This window comes from Megalops cyprinoides, chromosome 17 (assembly GCF_013368585.1).
Source record: "Megalops cyprinoides isolate fMegCyp1 chromosome 17, fMegCyp1.pri, whole genome shotgun sequence".
NCBI lineage: Eukaryota > Metazoa > Chordata > Actinopteri > Elopiformes > Megalopidae > Megalops > Megalops cyprinoides.
The window spans coordinates 22,834,989-22,848,204 of NC_050599.1; the positions used below are offsets into that span (position 1 = coordinate 22,834,989).

Genomic DNA, 13,216 nt, shown 5'->3' on the forward strand with positions numbered 1-13,216 from the left:
AGGGAAATTATAAAAACAGTCATGTGCCCTGTGGAAAAAAAGAATGTTTGTTCCAACACACCAAATAAGAATCTATTGCGGTGGAACAAACAGATTACATGAACATACGTTAACTAAATTAACGTTCAAAAATTAATTTTTTGAAATTAGAATCCCCTATTATATTTGAACATTTACACAAAAATATATTCAAGTTTTACACTGTGAATTGTTTCTTTACCTCCCCCATATATACAGACAGTAGTGTGCACAGAAGAATAACAACTAAAAAATAAACACCCTGGTTTAAAAATCAGAGTTTTTCAGGGAACTGAATTTTGAACTGTTCGAGCGAAATCTTCGTGGACTCGTTGCATCTGACCGTGGAGGTCAGGTGAATGGTGAGGGAGGACTTGCTCCTTGTGTCCCGGGCCAGAAGGCACGCAAACACCCCTCTGGCCTTTTTCCGGAACTGCTTCCCCACCATGACGTACAGGAGCGGGTTGAGGGCGCTGTTCCCATAGGCCAGGTAGGTGGACAGCTGCGTGCCAATGTCCAGGACGTAGCCCCACGTGCAGCTCGGCATGAGCTGGAAGTAGTCCAGTGTGTCCAGGAACCGGAACACCTGGTGCGGCAGCCAGCAGAGGATGAAGACGGCGAATACGACCAGCACCAGGCGAGTGGCCTTCCTCTCCGCCCCCAGCCCGGACCGGGCGCCCGCCGGCTGGCTGTCCCTGAGGGCGTAGACGATGCGGTAGCTGCAGAAGGTGAGCACGGGCACGGGCACCAGGAAGCCCACCACGTTGGTGGTGACGTTGCGCTGCACCCGCCACCCGCCGTGGGGATAGGCGAGGTAGCAGGCCTCCACGCCGAGCTCGGGGAAGCTCCGGACGGTGCGGAACGCCAGGTTGGGCAGGCTGAGCGCCACGCTCGCCACCCACACCGCCAGGCAGAGCCGGCGGGCCCGCGCCACGCCCCTCAGCCGGCCGAACGTCAGCGGGTGGGCCAGCGCCAGGTAGCGGTCCACGCTGACCAGCACCAGCGACAGCACGCTGCAGAAGTAGTTGGAGGAGATGGCGGTGTTGATTAGCTTGCACAGCAGCTCCCCGAAGGGCCAGTGGAATTCACCAGCCACTGCCACCACCCAGAAGGGCAGGCAGGACACCAGGACCAGGTCGGCGGCCGCCAGGTTGCAGAGGTAGACGTCAGCCACCGTGCGGTGCCTCCGCTGCTGGCACAGGATGCAGATGACGAAGGCGTTGCCGACGGCGCCCAGGACGCAGATGACTGCCATGTAGGCTGGCTGGATGGTGTAGACCCAGTCCCACGCAGTTGTATCATTGCACGGGTCCACCACCACGTCACTCATGACGATGAGGGCGAGGCTGTCAGACAAGTTTTGAGGCATTGGACAAACCTGTCAGGGAAAAATAAGGGTGGTGTCAACCTCGTACATCATGGGTCCTTTTCTCCTTTATGGAGCCAATGCGCAAAGTCTAAGGTAAGCAGACTCAAAGTGTCAAGCTGTTGTTCGCTGTGGAGTAAATGAGATGCAGTGTGTGTCTGTGTGTGTGTGCGTGTGTGTGTGTGATAGAAGGGAAGTGAGAGAGTGAATATATTTGTGTGGACATCTGTGAGTTGGATCCACTGAAGGAGCCAGCAAACAACAATAGCCTTGCCTTGATAATGAGTAGAGAACGATAATAATACCCTTCTCAGTATTCCTCACTAGCCACAAAACAGACGCTGATAATAAAAGCCACAGCAACAAAAACAACAACAGTAATTATTGGCAAATTCTGTATCTGGCATAATTGCAATAACCTTGCTCTGTCATGTCCATTTGTTAAACTTTTTTTAAACTAGTTGTTACTGTGAACTGTATCTTCATTATTCTGATGACTGCATGATTAAGAGAATGATTAACAAACATATTTACGTGTGTTAAATGCACTAATACACTCCTCCATTGCACTTTACCATTTTGCTTAGATTGAACAGAAAAAAAATATACAAACATAAATAAGACATTTTTTCATTGAGTTTCATATTCACAAGTCTGATAAAACTTGGAACTGAATTTATAGTTTAAATGTCCAAATATTATTTTTCTTCAGAAATTTGAAGCAAACCACATCTTAGCAGTGTCACATGCTGTAAACAGAACAACATCAAAGTTATAGAAGTAAAGGAGCCTCTTCCCTGTAGTCACCCCTTTGGAGACACACAGAAGCGGGGAACACGCAACCCCAGCGCCTGACCCACCTTTCTCTCCGGGACTCCCTCGAGCATCGATCCAGATGTGTAACAGCGGTGATCCAGACCTCATCTCATGGCCACGAGGGTCTGGAAACGCGTTCTTAAAGGAGGTGGGGGGGGCGTCATGGTGATGTCATTCACGGCTCTAAGTCTTCTCTTCCTCTTCTTCCTTTCCCTCCTCCCTCTTCCACTCTCCAGCCTCGGCTGAGTCAGCCTGTAGGCACTTTCTTTTTTTTGTCTGGAACCTTCATCTGCCTGTGTTCCTTCACACTGGGTGATGACCGCACCAACGAGGCCTGAGGCGGGCTTTCGGTTCTGGACTCGATGACGCTGCGTATGAACCTGGCTACAGTCACGCGATGGTATCGGTGTGTTTACGTGTCCTCTGGCGGCCCCGGCGTTGCTTTCGCACACCGAGGGAGGTCAGTGTTGCCGACCTCGTGTGCTTGGGAGATGGATGTGGACTCTCCTGGTGAGAGTGATACCTGTGGAATGTGAGAGAGAGTGCGCTGCTGGGAAACGGCATAAAAATAACCGGAATCCGAGTGAATACGACACAGACCAGATCACATCAGCTCCTGACACAAAGTAATAGCAGCCACAGAGCACAATGACACTCACAGTAACATTAATCAATAGAGGGTGTCCTTAATATTGCAAATACCTCTTTCTAATATTGGTAACTGAACAGTATTATTATTTTAAGAGCTGCTGTAATTCTACCCCTAATGCTACCATTTTGAAATTATGTTGGAATATGGGACTTTGGAAATGCTTACCATAAACAGTTTTATTTTTCTTGTAAACAAAGTGTGTTCACTACTGTGTATGTCATATTAACAATTACAGCCCACAGATTTCTGACCTCTGGCTGTGAACCAGGTACAGATGGAAGAGGTGGCCTGTCTTAAAACAGAAAGTATTACTTCTGCACATATATATTCTCCCTCATGCAGAAACATTCCTGTCACCAGAACTATCAGAATAGCCAATCAGGAAACAGACTGGAATAAGCCCTTGAGACCCAAACATATTACCAGATACTATTTAATATTCCATTCCAGATGCAGGTTGGCTTCAGCTGAAACTGCTACAGTGCCTAAGTAATGTATCCTAAGAGATAAATTTACAGGGTGGAAGCCAGAGGCTTGCTATTAATGCCAACAATTTTCATGATGCACTCATAGTAAAGAGTGAGATAGTCTTTTCTCTAAGTCACATTACTCCAATAAAGATGCACATTTCTCTCACCCTCAGTGAAGGAGGCAAAAGACAGAAGAGTAAAATATGTTTTTAAACATAGATGACTCCAAAGTAAGAGGCTTTAGGCTTGGGTACGTTGAGGTCTGAGTGAGATACAGCATCTTACACATCTGACTTCTGACTTTCAGGGTGGTGCTAAAAAATGGCATTCTAATTCACAGACACTTCTGCCACGACACCAACATTCCGCAAGCCTTTGGACTTTCACATCTTCTCTCCTGGTGAAGCACTTAGCTCGTTTCCTCAGGGTTTCCAGCTTCTGACACTTGCCTCCCACAGTTTGATGCATGTGACGCAAGGGATCACTTAGGCAACAACGGGGTTTCAAAATTGTGCCTCACCACAGGGATGAGCTTTCCTTAAGCATCCTAAAAGTAGAATATTCCCGTTAGCCCAGAGGTTGAGCTCCAGAGACCAGTGCCTCACGATGCCTGTCTCCTGGCAGATGCGCGGGATAACAGCATTAACTGTCTGAGCTATGTGGCTGGGGAGGTCAATGTGGATCTTGGAAGCATTACGCTGTCACTCCAGGGGCTCTTGTTAAATGTACAGTATGAACTGAATTTCATTGAGCACCTTCCTTCTGGTAAAAAAAGGCATGGCAGCTTCAGGTTATTCCAGGCAATCCATCATTGACCGTGGAAAGGTATTGTTCCTGCAAACAAGGTGCCACTGCCTGAGGGCAGGACGGTGCTAACTGCCATTTAGCCGTCCCTCCGCCGTCACACGCGGCCTGCTCCCTTAAATCAGGTCACCGAGAGGTGCCGCGGCTCAATCTGTAGATCAGACTGTCATGGAGATGGACGACTTCATTAAAGGGGGGGGGGGGGGGGGGTGGCAAAGTTTTCACAGAAGACACTGTAGGGGAGGGAGGGGGTGTTGAGGCATTATCTGTGAGGCCCAGAAGGGCAGTACCTCCAAAAACATCACAGCCTTTCACCCTATAGATGTTGCATCATTTGAAGTTGATTACTTGTTTTACTGACCATTTTGGACCATACCAGAGTTTGTCAGTTCCATTTCAATTCAGTCAATTCAAGACATGAGCTGAAACTCAATGCGCTTATTATTTTTTATTAATAACAACAACAACAACAGCAACAACAACAATAATAATAAAATATTGGGTGGATTTTCAATTCATTAATGGAATTTCCTGAATTTAAACGGAATTGATCTCAATTCAGGATTGTAATAATTCGTTTTTCATCTGTGGTTCATCTGTTCCATCCATTTTATATACAGTTTAAAAGACCAACTCAAACCTGGAACCAGCCTTAGCAGAACCACACCAAAACCCAAATGCCAAATTCAAAAACTAACAATTTTTCAGCCTAACACCTGCATTTAATGAACATAAGATTACACAGGTGAGCCTCGTTAGCCAATACCAATAGCTGGACTCACAGACTCACAAATATTCTTCATATAAACAATCCAGCGCTTTTAAAGTTAAATGAATTGTAATTAGATCCATTACTGATAATGTGTTAAATGATGGTTTCTGTACATGAAAAAAACTACCATTTAAACTCTAGCAGTCAATTTGCCTGGTAGGTACAGTTTAATACCAGTTAAATCTCCCCCCTCACACGTTCATTTTGTGTTCAGCACACGACCGAGAAAAAATGGACTGAAAAGAGGGCCATTGATTCACTATGGGACAAACTTCAGGTATTTGATGTGTTTTAATAGTGCTATTTTACTGACAAGTTTTCCATGATTTAACAGTGTTAATTTATTGGTAAAGTTTCTTGGACTGAAAAGTAATTTTAAGACTGACATTAGTAGAGTCATGTCTTATGTTAAACTTATTACACTACTTTAAAGTAGGTGAGAAATACATCTGTGTAGTTGTAGAGAAGCTGGCTGACACTTCTCCCATAAATGAGCCAAAAAGAACCAAAGGTTAAAACAAACAATAATTTATTGTAAAACCCAACAAACAAAACAAAGGAAACCAGCCTACACCAACAAAAAGCAGGGACAAAGTGCTCTTCCCTCCTGCTCTGCAGCCACACCTGTATTTAATCTGCCTTCAATAGTAAAGTGTGGGTTATTAGCCAATAGGCCGCATTCCCCGAACGAGTCGTCAAGATGCACACGATTAACAAATTGTCACAATTAACAATTAGTCTCTAGGGAGAGGTGGTGAAGGCTCTCCTTCACAGTAGTCTTATATAATGAATACGCACAGTAGGTCTTCTCAGAATGTTGTCTTACTCACAACATTGGTGTATACACCCAACACATAAAAATAACCACACCATGTTTTAGTTCTGAACGTAATATATACAAAAGTTCATTTTAAAAAAGAATGTAAGAGTCTGTTTTATAAAGCCCAGTGTTTAGATTGGACTTGACTTTCACTCCTCTTTGAGAAACTTCCCAGAATGGCTAAATCCAACATAACTTTCAAGCTGATTGTGCAACTGGTTGCCATGGCAGCTTGTAGGTCCCTGACCATTAATTAGTCTGACTTTGAAGCACAAGGGCATGCTGGGTAATCTAACATCAGTCTCTCAGGCCTTGGCTCTCTTCTGCAGGCCGGCAGACTCTCTAAACACAAGGTGTGGAAACAAATCACAGGACAGGGTGCGGAGAGAAGAGCGTAAACAGGGAAACGCAGAAAACAGGGGGAGAGATGTAGCTGAGGGGAGCGAGACACACGCTGAGAATGCGAGTGGGGGATTCTGAGCGCGCTCTGTGGCTGCATAACAAGAGTCCATCTGCCTCTGGGCTTGCTCTAATGATTCCATCTGCCTCGTCCTCCGGTGACAGGAACCTAGAGGCAAAGCAGGTGGATGGTGTCAAGAGAAGCCCATTACTGGAATTTACATTCCTCATCTTCCAGCCAAAAATATAGAGCATGGAACAATTTGTGGACCTGATGGAGAATGCAGGGATGATGCCATGTGCAGCCAAGGCAGTGGTAACAGACCTGTGTAGCGGGAGCCGCGGTAACAGGTGTGTGTAGCGGGAGCCGCGGTAACAAGCGTGTGTGTAGCAGGACCTAAGGTAAGAGGCGTGTGCAACAAGAGCCGTGGGAACAGCCATGCACAGTAGAAGGCCTTAACAGGCGTGGAAGTAAGAAGTGGAAGTAATTTAGCTTAATGAAAGGAGCCTTTTCACAGACTTCAGGTGGCCATATGGTCCCCCTGGAAAGGGTCCATAGTGTGATACTGCTCCGGACTGAGTGATGAAGGATTTGGCCCGTTTCAAAAACAGAAATCATCACGCAGAACACAGTGGAGAGATACCATCTACAGAGTCAGTTTCCTGTGCGCTCAAACTGCATGATTCAGACATCCTTGGAGACATCAAAACCTTCAGTGTTTAAAGCAACCAATCACAGCCAATGCTCTCTGTTCAGAAGACTTACTGTGATGTGGTTCAGCAGAGAAATACTCCTGGTGAAAACAGGGCCAATGCCATTAATAACATGGGAGCCAGGACAGCACGGAGAATGTTTGCGAAGGCGGACACTCATCATTGCCGCATTAGCACAGAGCCTTGGCTAATGACACAGAATTGAATCAGAGACAGAGGGAACATCAGCCTGGATTGCCCAGAGTCTGCAGATAACCCAGTAAGAGTGAATGGGAACACCTCTGAGTCAGAAGGGCCTGCTCTATGAGGCTCTGCAGGACCACACAGAACCAGACGCGACAGGAACATGTTGCAACATCCAAGAGGAAACCCTGAATCAGAAGGTAAACTTTTCGCAACCATGCTCAGACCATTGGCTTCAAGGTGATCCGGTCACCTTTTTTACATTTCAATGCATTCAACATTTTAAAAGTGAGAGCAAAAACTCCCAAAGCATAGTTTTCAGTGATCACCCATGCTCTGTAGATGGGTGCATTGTCATCCTTGAAGAGATTACTCACATCAGCAAAATGCTTCGCCATAAGATGAAGCTAATCGCTTAGAATGACTTTGTATTTATTGGCATTTTTCTTGCCCTCTGAGGGGTTGAGTGGACCTAAACCACCAGGAGAATGCACCCCACATCATGACAGAGCTGCCAGAACCCTTCACCATGGGAAACACAGTGCAGAGCACTCAGACCTATAGGTTTCTTTTGGCATGTGACACATGAACATTTGCCCACTTGTTGAGAACAGGAAAATGGACGGATCTGACCATGACATTTTTCCACTTCTCAGAGCACTGCCTGCTTTTTACACCACTTTGCTTGCAATTTTAGGTGTAATAAGGGATTAATGCACTGCAGCCTGACCGTAGTATCCTTCTCTGTGAAGAATGGACTGTTGTTAAATAAACTGGCTGCTCACGCCCTCATGTTTTGCCTTGTATCTCCAACCAATGCACAGACATCATGGTAGAGGAGTATGGATTTCAGCCACAGTGACTCCCTCATTTAGTGGAGTTACACACATTTTTACCTCATTTTTACAGTTACACACACACATACACACACACACACACACACACACATTGTATTTTACATATATATAATATATAATACATATTTATATATAATGTATATAGGCCATATTATGTGTTATTATATTTCTTGCATAGAAACACCAAAATATGACAGACTCTTTGGAAGCAAGACTGCACTAAAGGAGCCTCACAGGTCTCACAGGTCAGAATAATTACTAAGCGAACACATTTTGAATTCAACTCCCAACTGACTATATTGACTTAAAGTAACACCAGCGGTCATAAACATTCAATGTTAGCCAGCTAATTCCAAAATGAACAGTTTCATTATTTTGTTCATTTTGTGGAGATGCAGAAACATGGCTCAGTGCTCACTTGCCCAACATCTCCAGTCTTCCATTGGAGTTAGCCAATGAATTTTCATTACCAACAGCGCAAACACCTTTCACCTAAAAATGTGCAGGTAGGCTGGTGTATGCACTACCAAGCTGAATGTTATTATATGCAGCACGTCTATTTAACTTGTGTGATGATAGGAAGACACCAAGTTTTCCAACTCCTTGAGCATACCATAGTTTTCAATGTCCATGTTCAATTTTACCATTAATGGAAGTGTTCTGGTTGATTCCTATAAATAAAAAAAACATTGACTTTGAATTAAAGTACTTTGACGGAAAGGAGTTTTATAAAATTGTGAAAGTTCAATCATAAAATGTATTCTTGCTAAGTGCAGTCAACAGAATGCTGTATCTTCTGTCGTGACTGATACTGTCTGCTGTGACACTGGTGATTTGGGATCATCTCTGATCTTAGCATAATTTTTTGTATGCGCTTTTGTACAGTCACTATAAATAAGTGCGCCTGCTAAATGACTAAATGTAGAACCACTCCTTGTTTGATTTCATAAACCCGATCCACTAATCGCAGTTTAGTCCTCACACTTGTCAGATATGGTATCAAATCGGTTATTTACATACAGAAATGCATACAAATTCCTGGCACAAAAATGCAGTGCTGTCAGCAACAAGGCTACTGCTACTCTGACATCAGTGCAGTCGGCAATGATGCCAAGGATTTTTTGCGCAATTTTCACTCTGTTAGTTAAAGTGTTTTGTCCCAGGGTAGGAGTTTACTTGCAGGGTCATCCCGGAACACTTAATAGTGGGTGTTGGACTTCAGATAAATTAGTAAACTGTGAGGGATGCTGAGAAGACACCCACTGATGGATGCCGGTATTTACTTAATAAAATTAGCGGGAGTGAAAGTTGTTGATAAAACCTTGCAGAGTTTAAAGATCTACACAGAATGCTGTCACATTACGAGAGTGAAAACGATATGGAGATTAAAAACAACTTTAGAGGAAACAAATGCAACAAAGTCTGCCTTAGAAACTGGCTTAGAAAATGACAAAAGGACACAGCATCTTTTTAGGGATATTTACTTCAACTAACATTTTTTTCTCTCATGGAAATGGAGTTCGTGTTAGCAGTTCAGGTGGGACAGCAAATGGGATGGAAATTAAAGTATGACCCTCAGAAAGATTTCCTCCTGGTTTCCCAAGTGTAATGTCAGAAGCTGTCTACCCATCAGGGAATGTGTCAGTGAGGACCTGCTAAAAGCTCTTAGCAGATGTTAGAACGCATTCCCACCATGGTTTCTGCTACCTACCTGTTGCTCTGCAGATGAAAACCTTTTACTCCTCGTACGCCTCCTACAATTCCAGCACATTGAGTTGGGTACAACTGCTACCCATAACAGAAGTGGCTCGCACCAGCAGTCAATGTGCCTTCTACGCAATGACAGTGGTCATTCTGTGTGACTGAGAACATTTGGAAAGCTGAAAATGGATTTCAGGTGCTTGGATAGGTCAGGCGGTGTACTGCAGCTCAGCCCTCAGACAGTCGGCTCATTCTTCTTGTCACGCCACGCTCTGCGCTCTGTCTTACTAAATGGATGTCACATCGATCTCTCAGAGGACACATTGCACGACTTCCGGCAGAGTGATGCAGAGCTGTACCTTTTAGCAGCACAATACCCAGTCATTGCAACAGCTGAGAGGCAGACCGTTATTTTTCTGGGCTGCAAATAGCTTGCGGAGTACTTGATTCAATGACATTTATTTTTGGTAAAGCTGTGAAACCTTGCCAATAAATGTCTGGATTTAATGGAAACCGACAGGGTTTTTGCCAAAAGGGGGACTTTGTTGCTCACTTCTGTTAGCGATCAGAGCATAAACTGACCATTAATGCCGGTTCCACATGAGTGGGAGCGGAATCTTTTCCACTTGCTCCTGAAATGTGTTTCATTCCAGCACTTTCTGACCTCACTCCAGTCTCCACCACTGAACGCTGCCTCCACTCCAGCTGGCCACGTTCCAGTGCTGAAAACACGGTCTGTTTCTTGCCAGTAACAAATCCGTGATGTCAGACGAGACGGGTCAGCCACAGCCCCCACGCAGCAAAATTCATAAGGGAAGCGCAGCCTAGGAGCCAATGTGTTTATGTGATAAAGCACCCTCTGTGCACATTCTCCTCAGCTTTCTCAAAGCAAATTCACTGTTCATTGTTTTGTGTTAAGAGCAGGAAAGGTGTCAGAGTTTATTTCTACCGCAGGTAAAAAAAAAACATTCAATGCGTTAAACAGGTTTCCACCAAATTGTTGAGGCAAGTTAACTCGTTTTGCCATTACCTGGAGGTCATCCCAGGTAAGCCGTACTGCAGGAAGCACAGAGGAAACGACATATTTTTCAGTGTACATGGCCGGATGGCCTGAGCTGAGCACAACTGGACGGATGTAGAGTGCATCAGCATTCTGGTTTGAGAAGCACTGAAGCACCTGGAGATCGAGAAAGCCAGTCAAGAGAAAGCAATTTGATGGATTTCCTGTCCATGCTCCATGGGTGTGTGTGTGTGTGTGTGTGTGTATGGGGGGGGGGGGGGGGGGGGGGGGGGGGGGGGGGGGGGGGGGTCACGTTGGAGACCGAATCACACGACTGAATTTGCAACATCTGCCCCCCCGGGAACACACAGAGACATGTTTGCTGAACATCACATTGATTTAGCCCAGGTTGACATACGCAAAGGTGACAGCAGGAACTTACACGGAAACTGTGTGCTCAGGCTGAACGTGGCTCCTTTTCAATAAAGGCAGTGCAGCTCTTTTCAAAAACCAGATCTCTACCCAAAAACACCCAGCTGTGATAATCACAAGTTCAATTACGAGCAACTGCCAGAGGAGTGTTTATAAGATCCCAGTCAAGATGGGGTAAATGTTTCAGACGAAAGGCGTGGGAGTGCAATGGAAAATATTTATCACAGGGGCGCAGAATTTCATAACCACGTTTCAACTGGATGAATTGCCCTGTATTCTGTTCTAAAAATTAAGAGTTTAGTGACAAAAACAAGGCCAAACCAAACATGCACCCCCCCCCCCCCCCCCCATCCCAGCAGTCATGCATTTTGTAAATCTTGCATGAATGTGTTTGTGTGAGAGACATTTCCAAAAAAGGCTACATGAAGATAAAGTAGTACATGGAATGACCTGAAAGCAGAAACAACCCATTAGGTGGGAACAATTTTCATAAGCAGTCATCAGAGGTTGAAGACATGGCTCATGTTCTCAAATCAAAAATGGAGCTCATGTGTGGCCATTTATCAAGGAACAATGCTGATAACGATGACGATGATGGCAATGAACGAAACAATAGCATCAGCTTGATTTACGTTAGTACAAACTGAGCACAGATCCATGCAGAGCATTATTAATAAGCTGAAACAGTGAGAAGTCACTCAGTACACAGAAGCTGTGGTCCTGGCTGCTGAGGATGCTGGGATGTTACGTGCTGACCCCAGTTCTGAGGGTAGCCCCATAGCTCTAAGCTACCACAGGCCCTGCTACCCAAAACAAAACCACTGGCCCATTGCACTGACACCAGCTTTGCCTCAGCAGAAACACAAAGAATGTATAACACTGACATGACAGAGGAGCTACACCCCACTCTCCATCAACGGTGCCCCAGTGGAGAGGTTGAGCAGCTTTCAATACCTTGCCGTACTCATCGCTGAGGACCTGACATGGACCACTCACACTTCCACCCTGGTGAAAAAGGCACGGCAGCGCCTCTATCACCTCAGACTGCTAAAGAAATTCAGACTGCCAAAACAGATTTTAAAAGCCTTCTACTCTGGTGCCATCGAGAGCATTCTGGCAGGATGCATTACCGCCTGGTGTGGGAACTGCTCTTCACAGGACCGTATGACCCTGCAGAAGGTGGTGCGACTAACTGAGCGCACCACAGGGACCGTTCTAACTCCCCTCCAGGACTTGTATACCAGGCGGTGCAGCACCAGAGCCGGTAAGTTAATGAAGGACTCTGATCACCCAAACCATGGACTCTTTCAGTGGCTGCAGTCAGGCAGACGCTTCCACAACCTCAGGGCCAACACTGAGAGGCTCTGCAGGAGCTTCTTCCCCCAGGCCATCAGAACACTAAATGCAGCTCATACTGCACTTCGTTCTGCACATTTTCTATTGTGTTTTATATCTTCCTTAAGTTATTTCTTTTTATATTTTTTATATTTTTCTTTATATTTTTTCTATTGTGAGTTGTGATTGTGAGTAAATTACATTTTTTCTGTTATGAGTTTTGCACAGTCTGCCCTACTGCCGACCATCATTTCACTGCACAGCACATGTGACAAATAAAAAACTTAAAAAGAACTTCGAAACTTTGAACTTTGAACACTGGGATGAGCTTTGGATGAGGAATAAACACAAGTACCATCACAAATGAAATCGCTACCATGCCTAACTGTCATCTTGTGCTAAATGCATGTGGTGAAGATAGAACTCCTCCAAGGAAAACCAGATCAGTGTGGAAGGATTTCTGAGTGGGCCGGTAAGGGGTGCTTTAACCCCTGGACCCCGTAAAAGCCCAATGCAGCCATAATGCTGGATGAGATTTGAAACTAAGGTGCTGGACCCTTGGTATTTCATTGTGAATTGGTAGGTTTGTGCATTAAAACTATTTATCCAGTTATTACTTTTAATTTTCTAGTTAGATAACTATAGTCATCACTCTATTTCATTGCAGTTTTAAATATCCTGATGGAAATGGTTTGTGCACAGGCACACTGCAGTGAACAACAGCCACTGATTCTGACTTCCAGGCATTGTAAACCTCATTTTGATTTGAGTGTGTAAAGGAAAATTCCATCAGGTCATCCCTTAGACTAATAGGAAGTCCAAAATCCCTGCCTCGCTGCAGCTTAGGGGATATAAGCGTGCTGGCTCCTGAATGTCT

General features: G+C 45.0%; 1 protein-coding gene across 1 annotated transcript; it reads right to left on the reverse strand.

The window, feature by feature from the left end:
• Nucleotides 1–292: 292 nt before the first annotated feature.
• On the reverse strand, nucleotides 293–1,387 carry LOC118792474 (B2 bradykinin receptor-like). Its single transcript, XM_036550329.1, has one exon. It carries the CDS (start codon nucleotides 1,385–1,387, stop codon nucleotides 293–295), a length of 1,095 nt encoding a protein of 364 aa, XP_036406222.1.
• Between the last annotated feature and the right edge of the window lie 11,829 nt (nucleotides 1,388–13,216).

Coding starts and splice junctions, on each gene's coding strand:
- LOC118792474 (XM_036550329.1), bottom strand. CDS start 1,387: ATGCCTCAAAACTTGTCTGACAGCCTCGCCCTCATCGTCATGAGTGAC.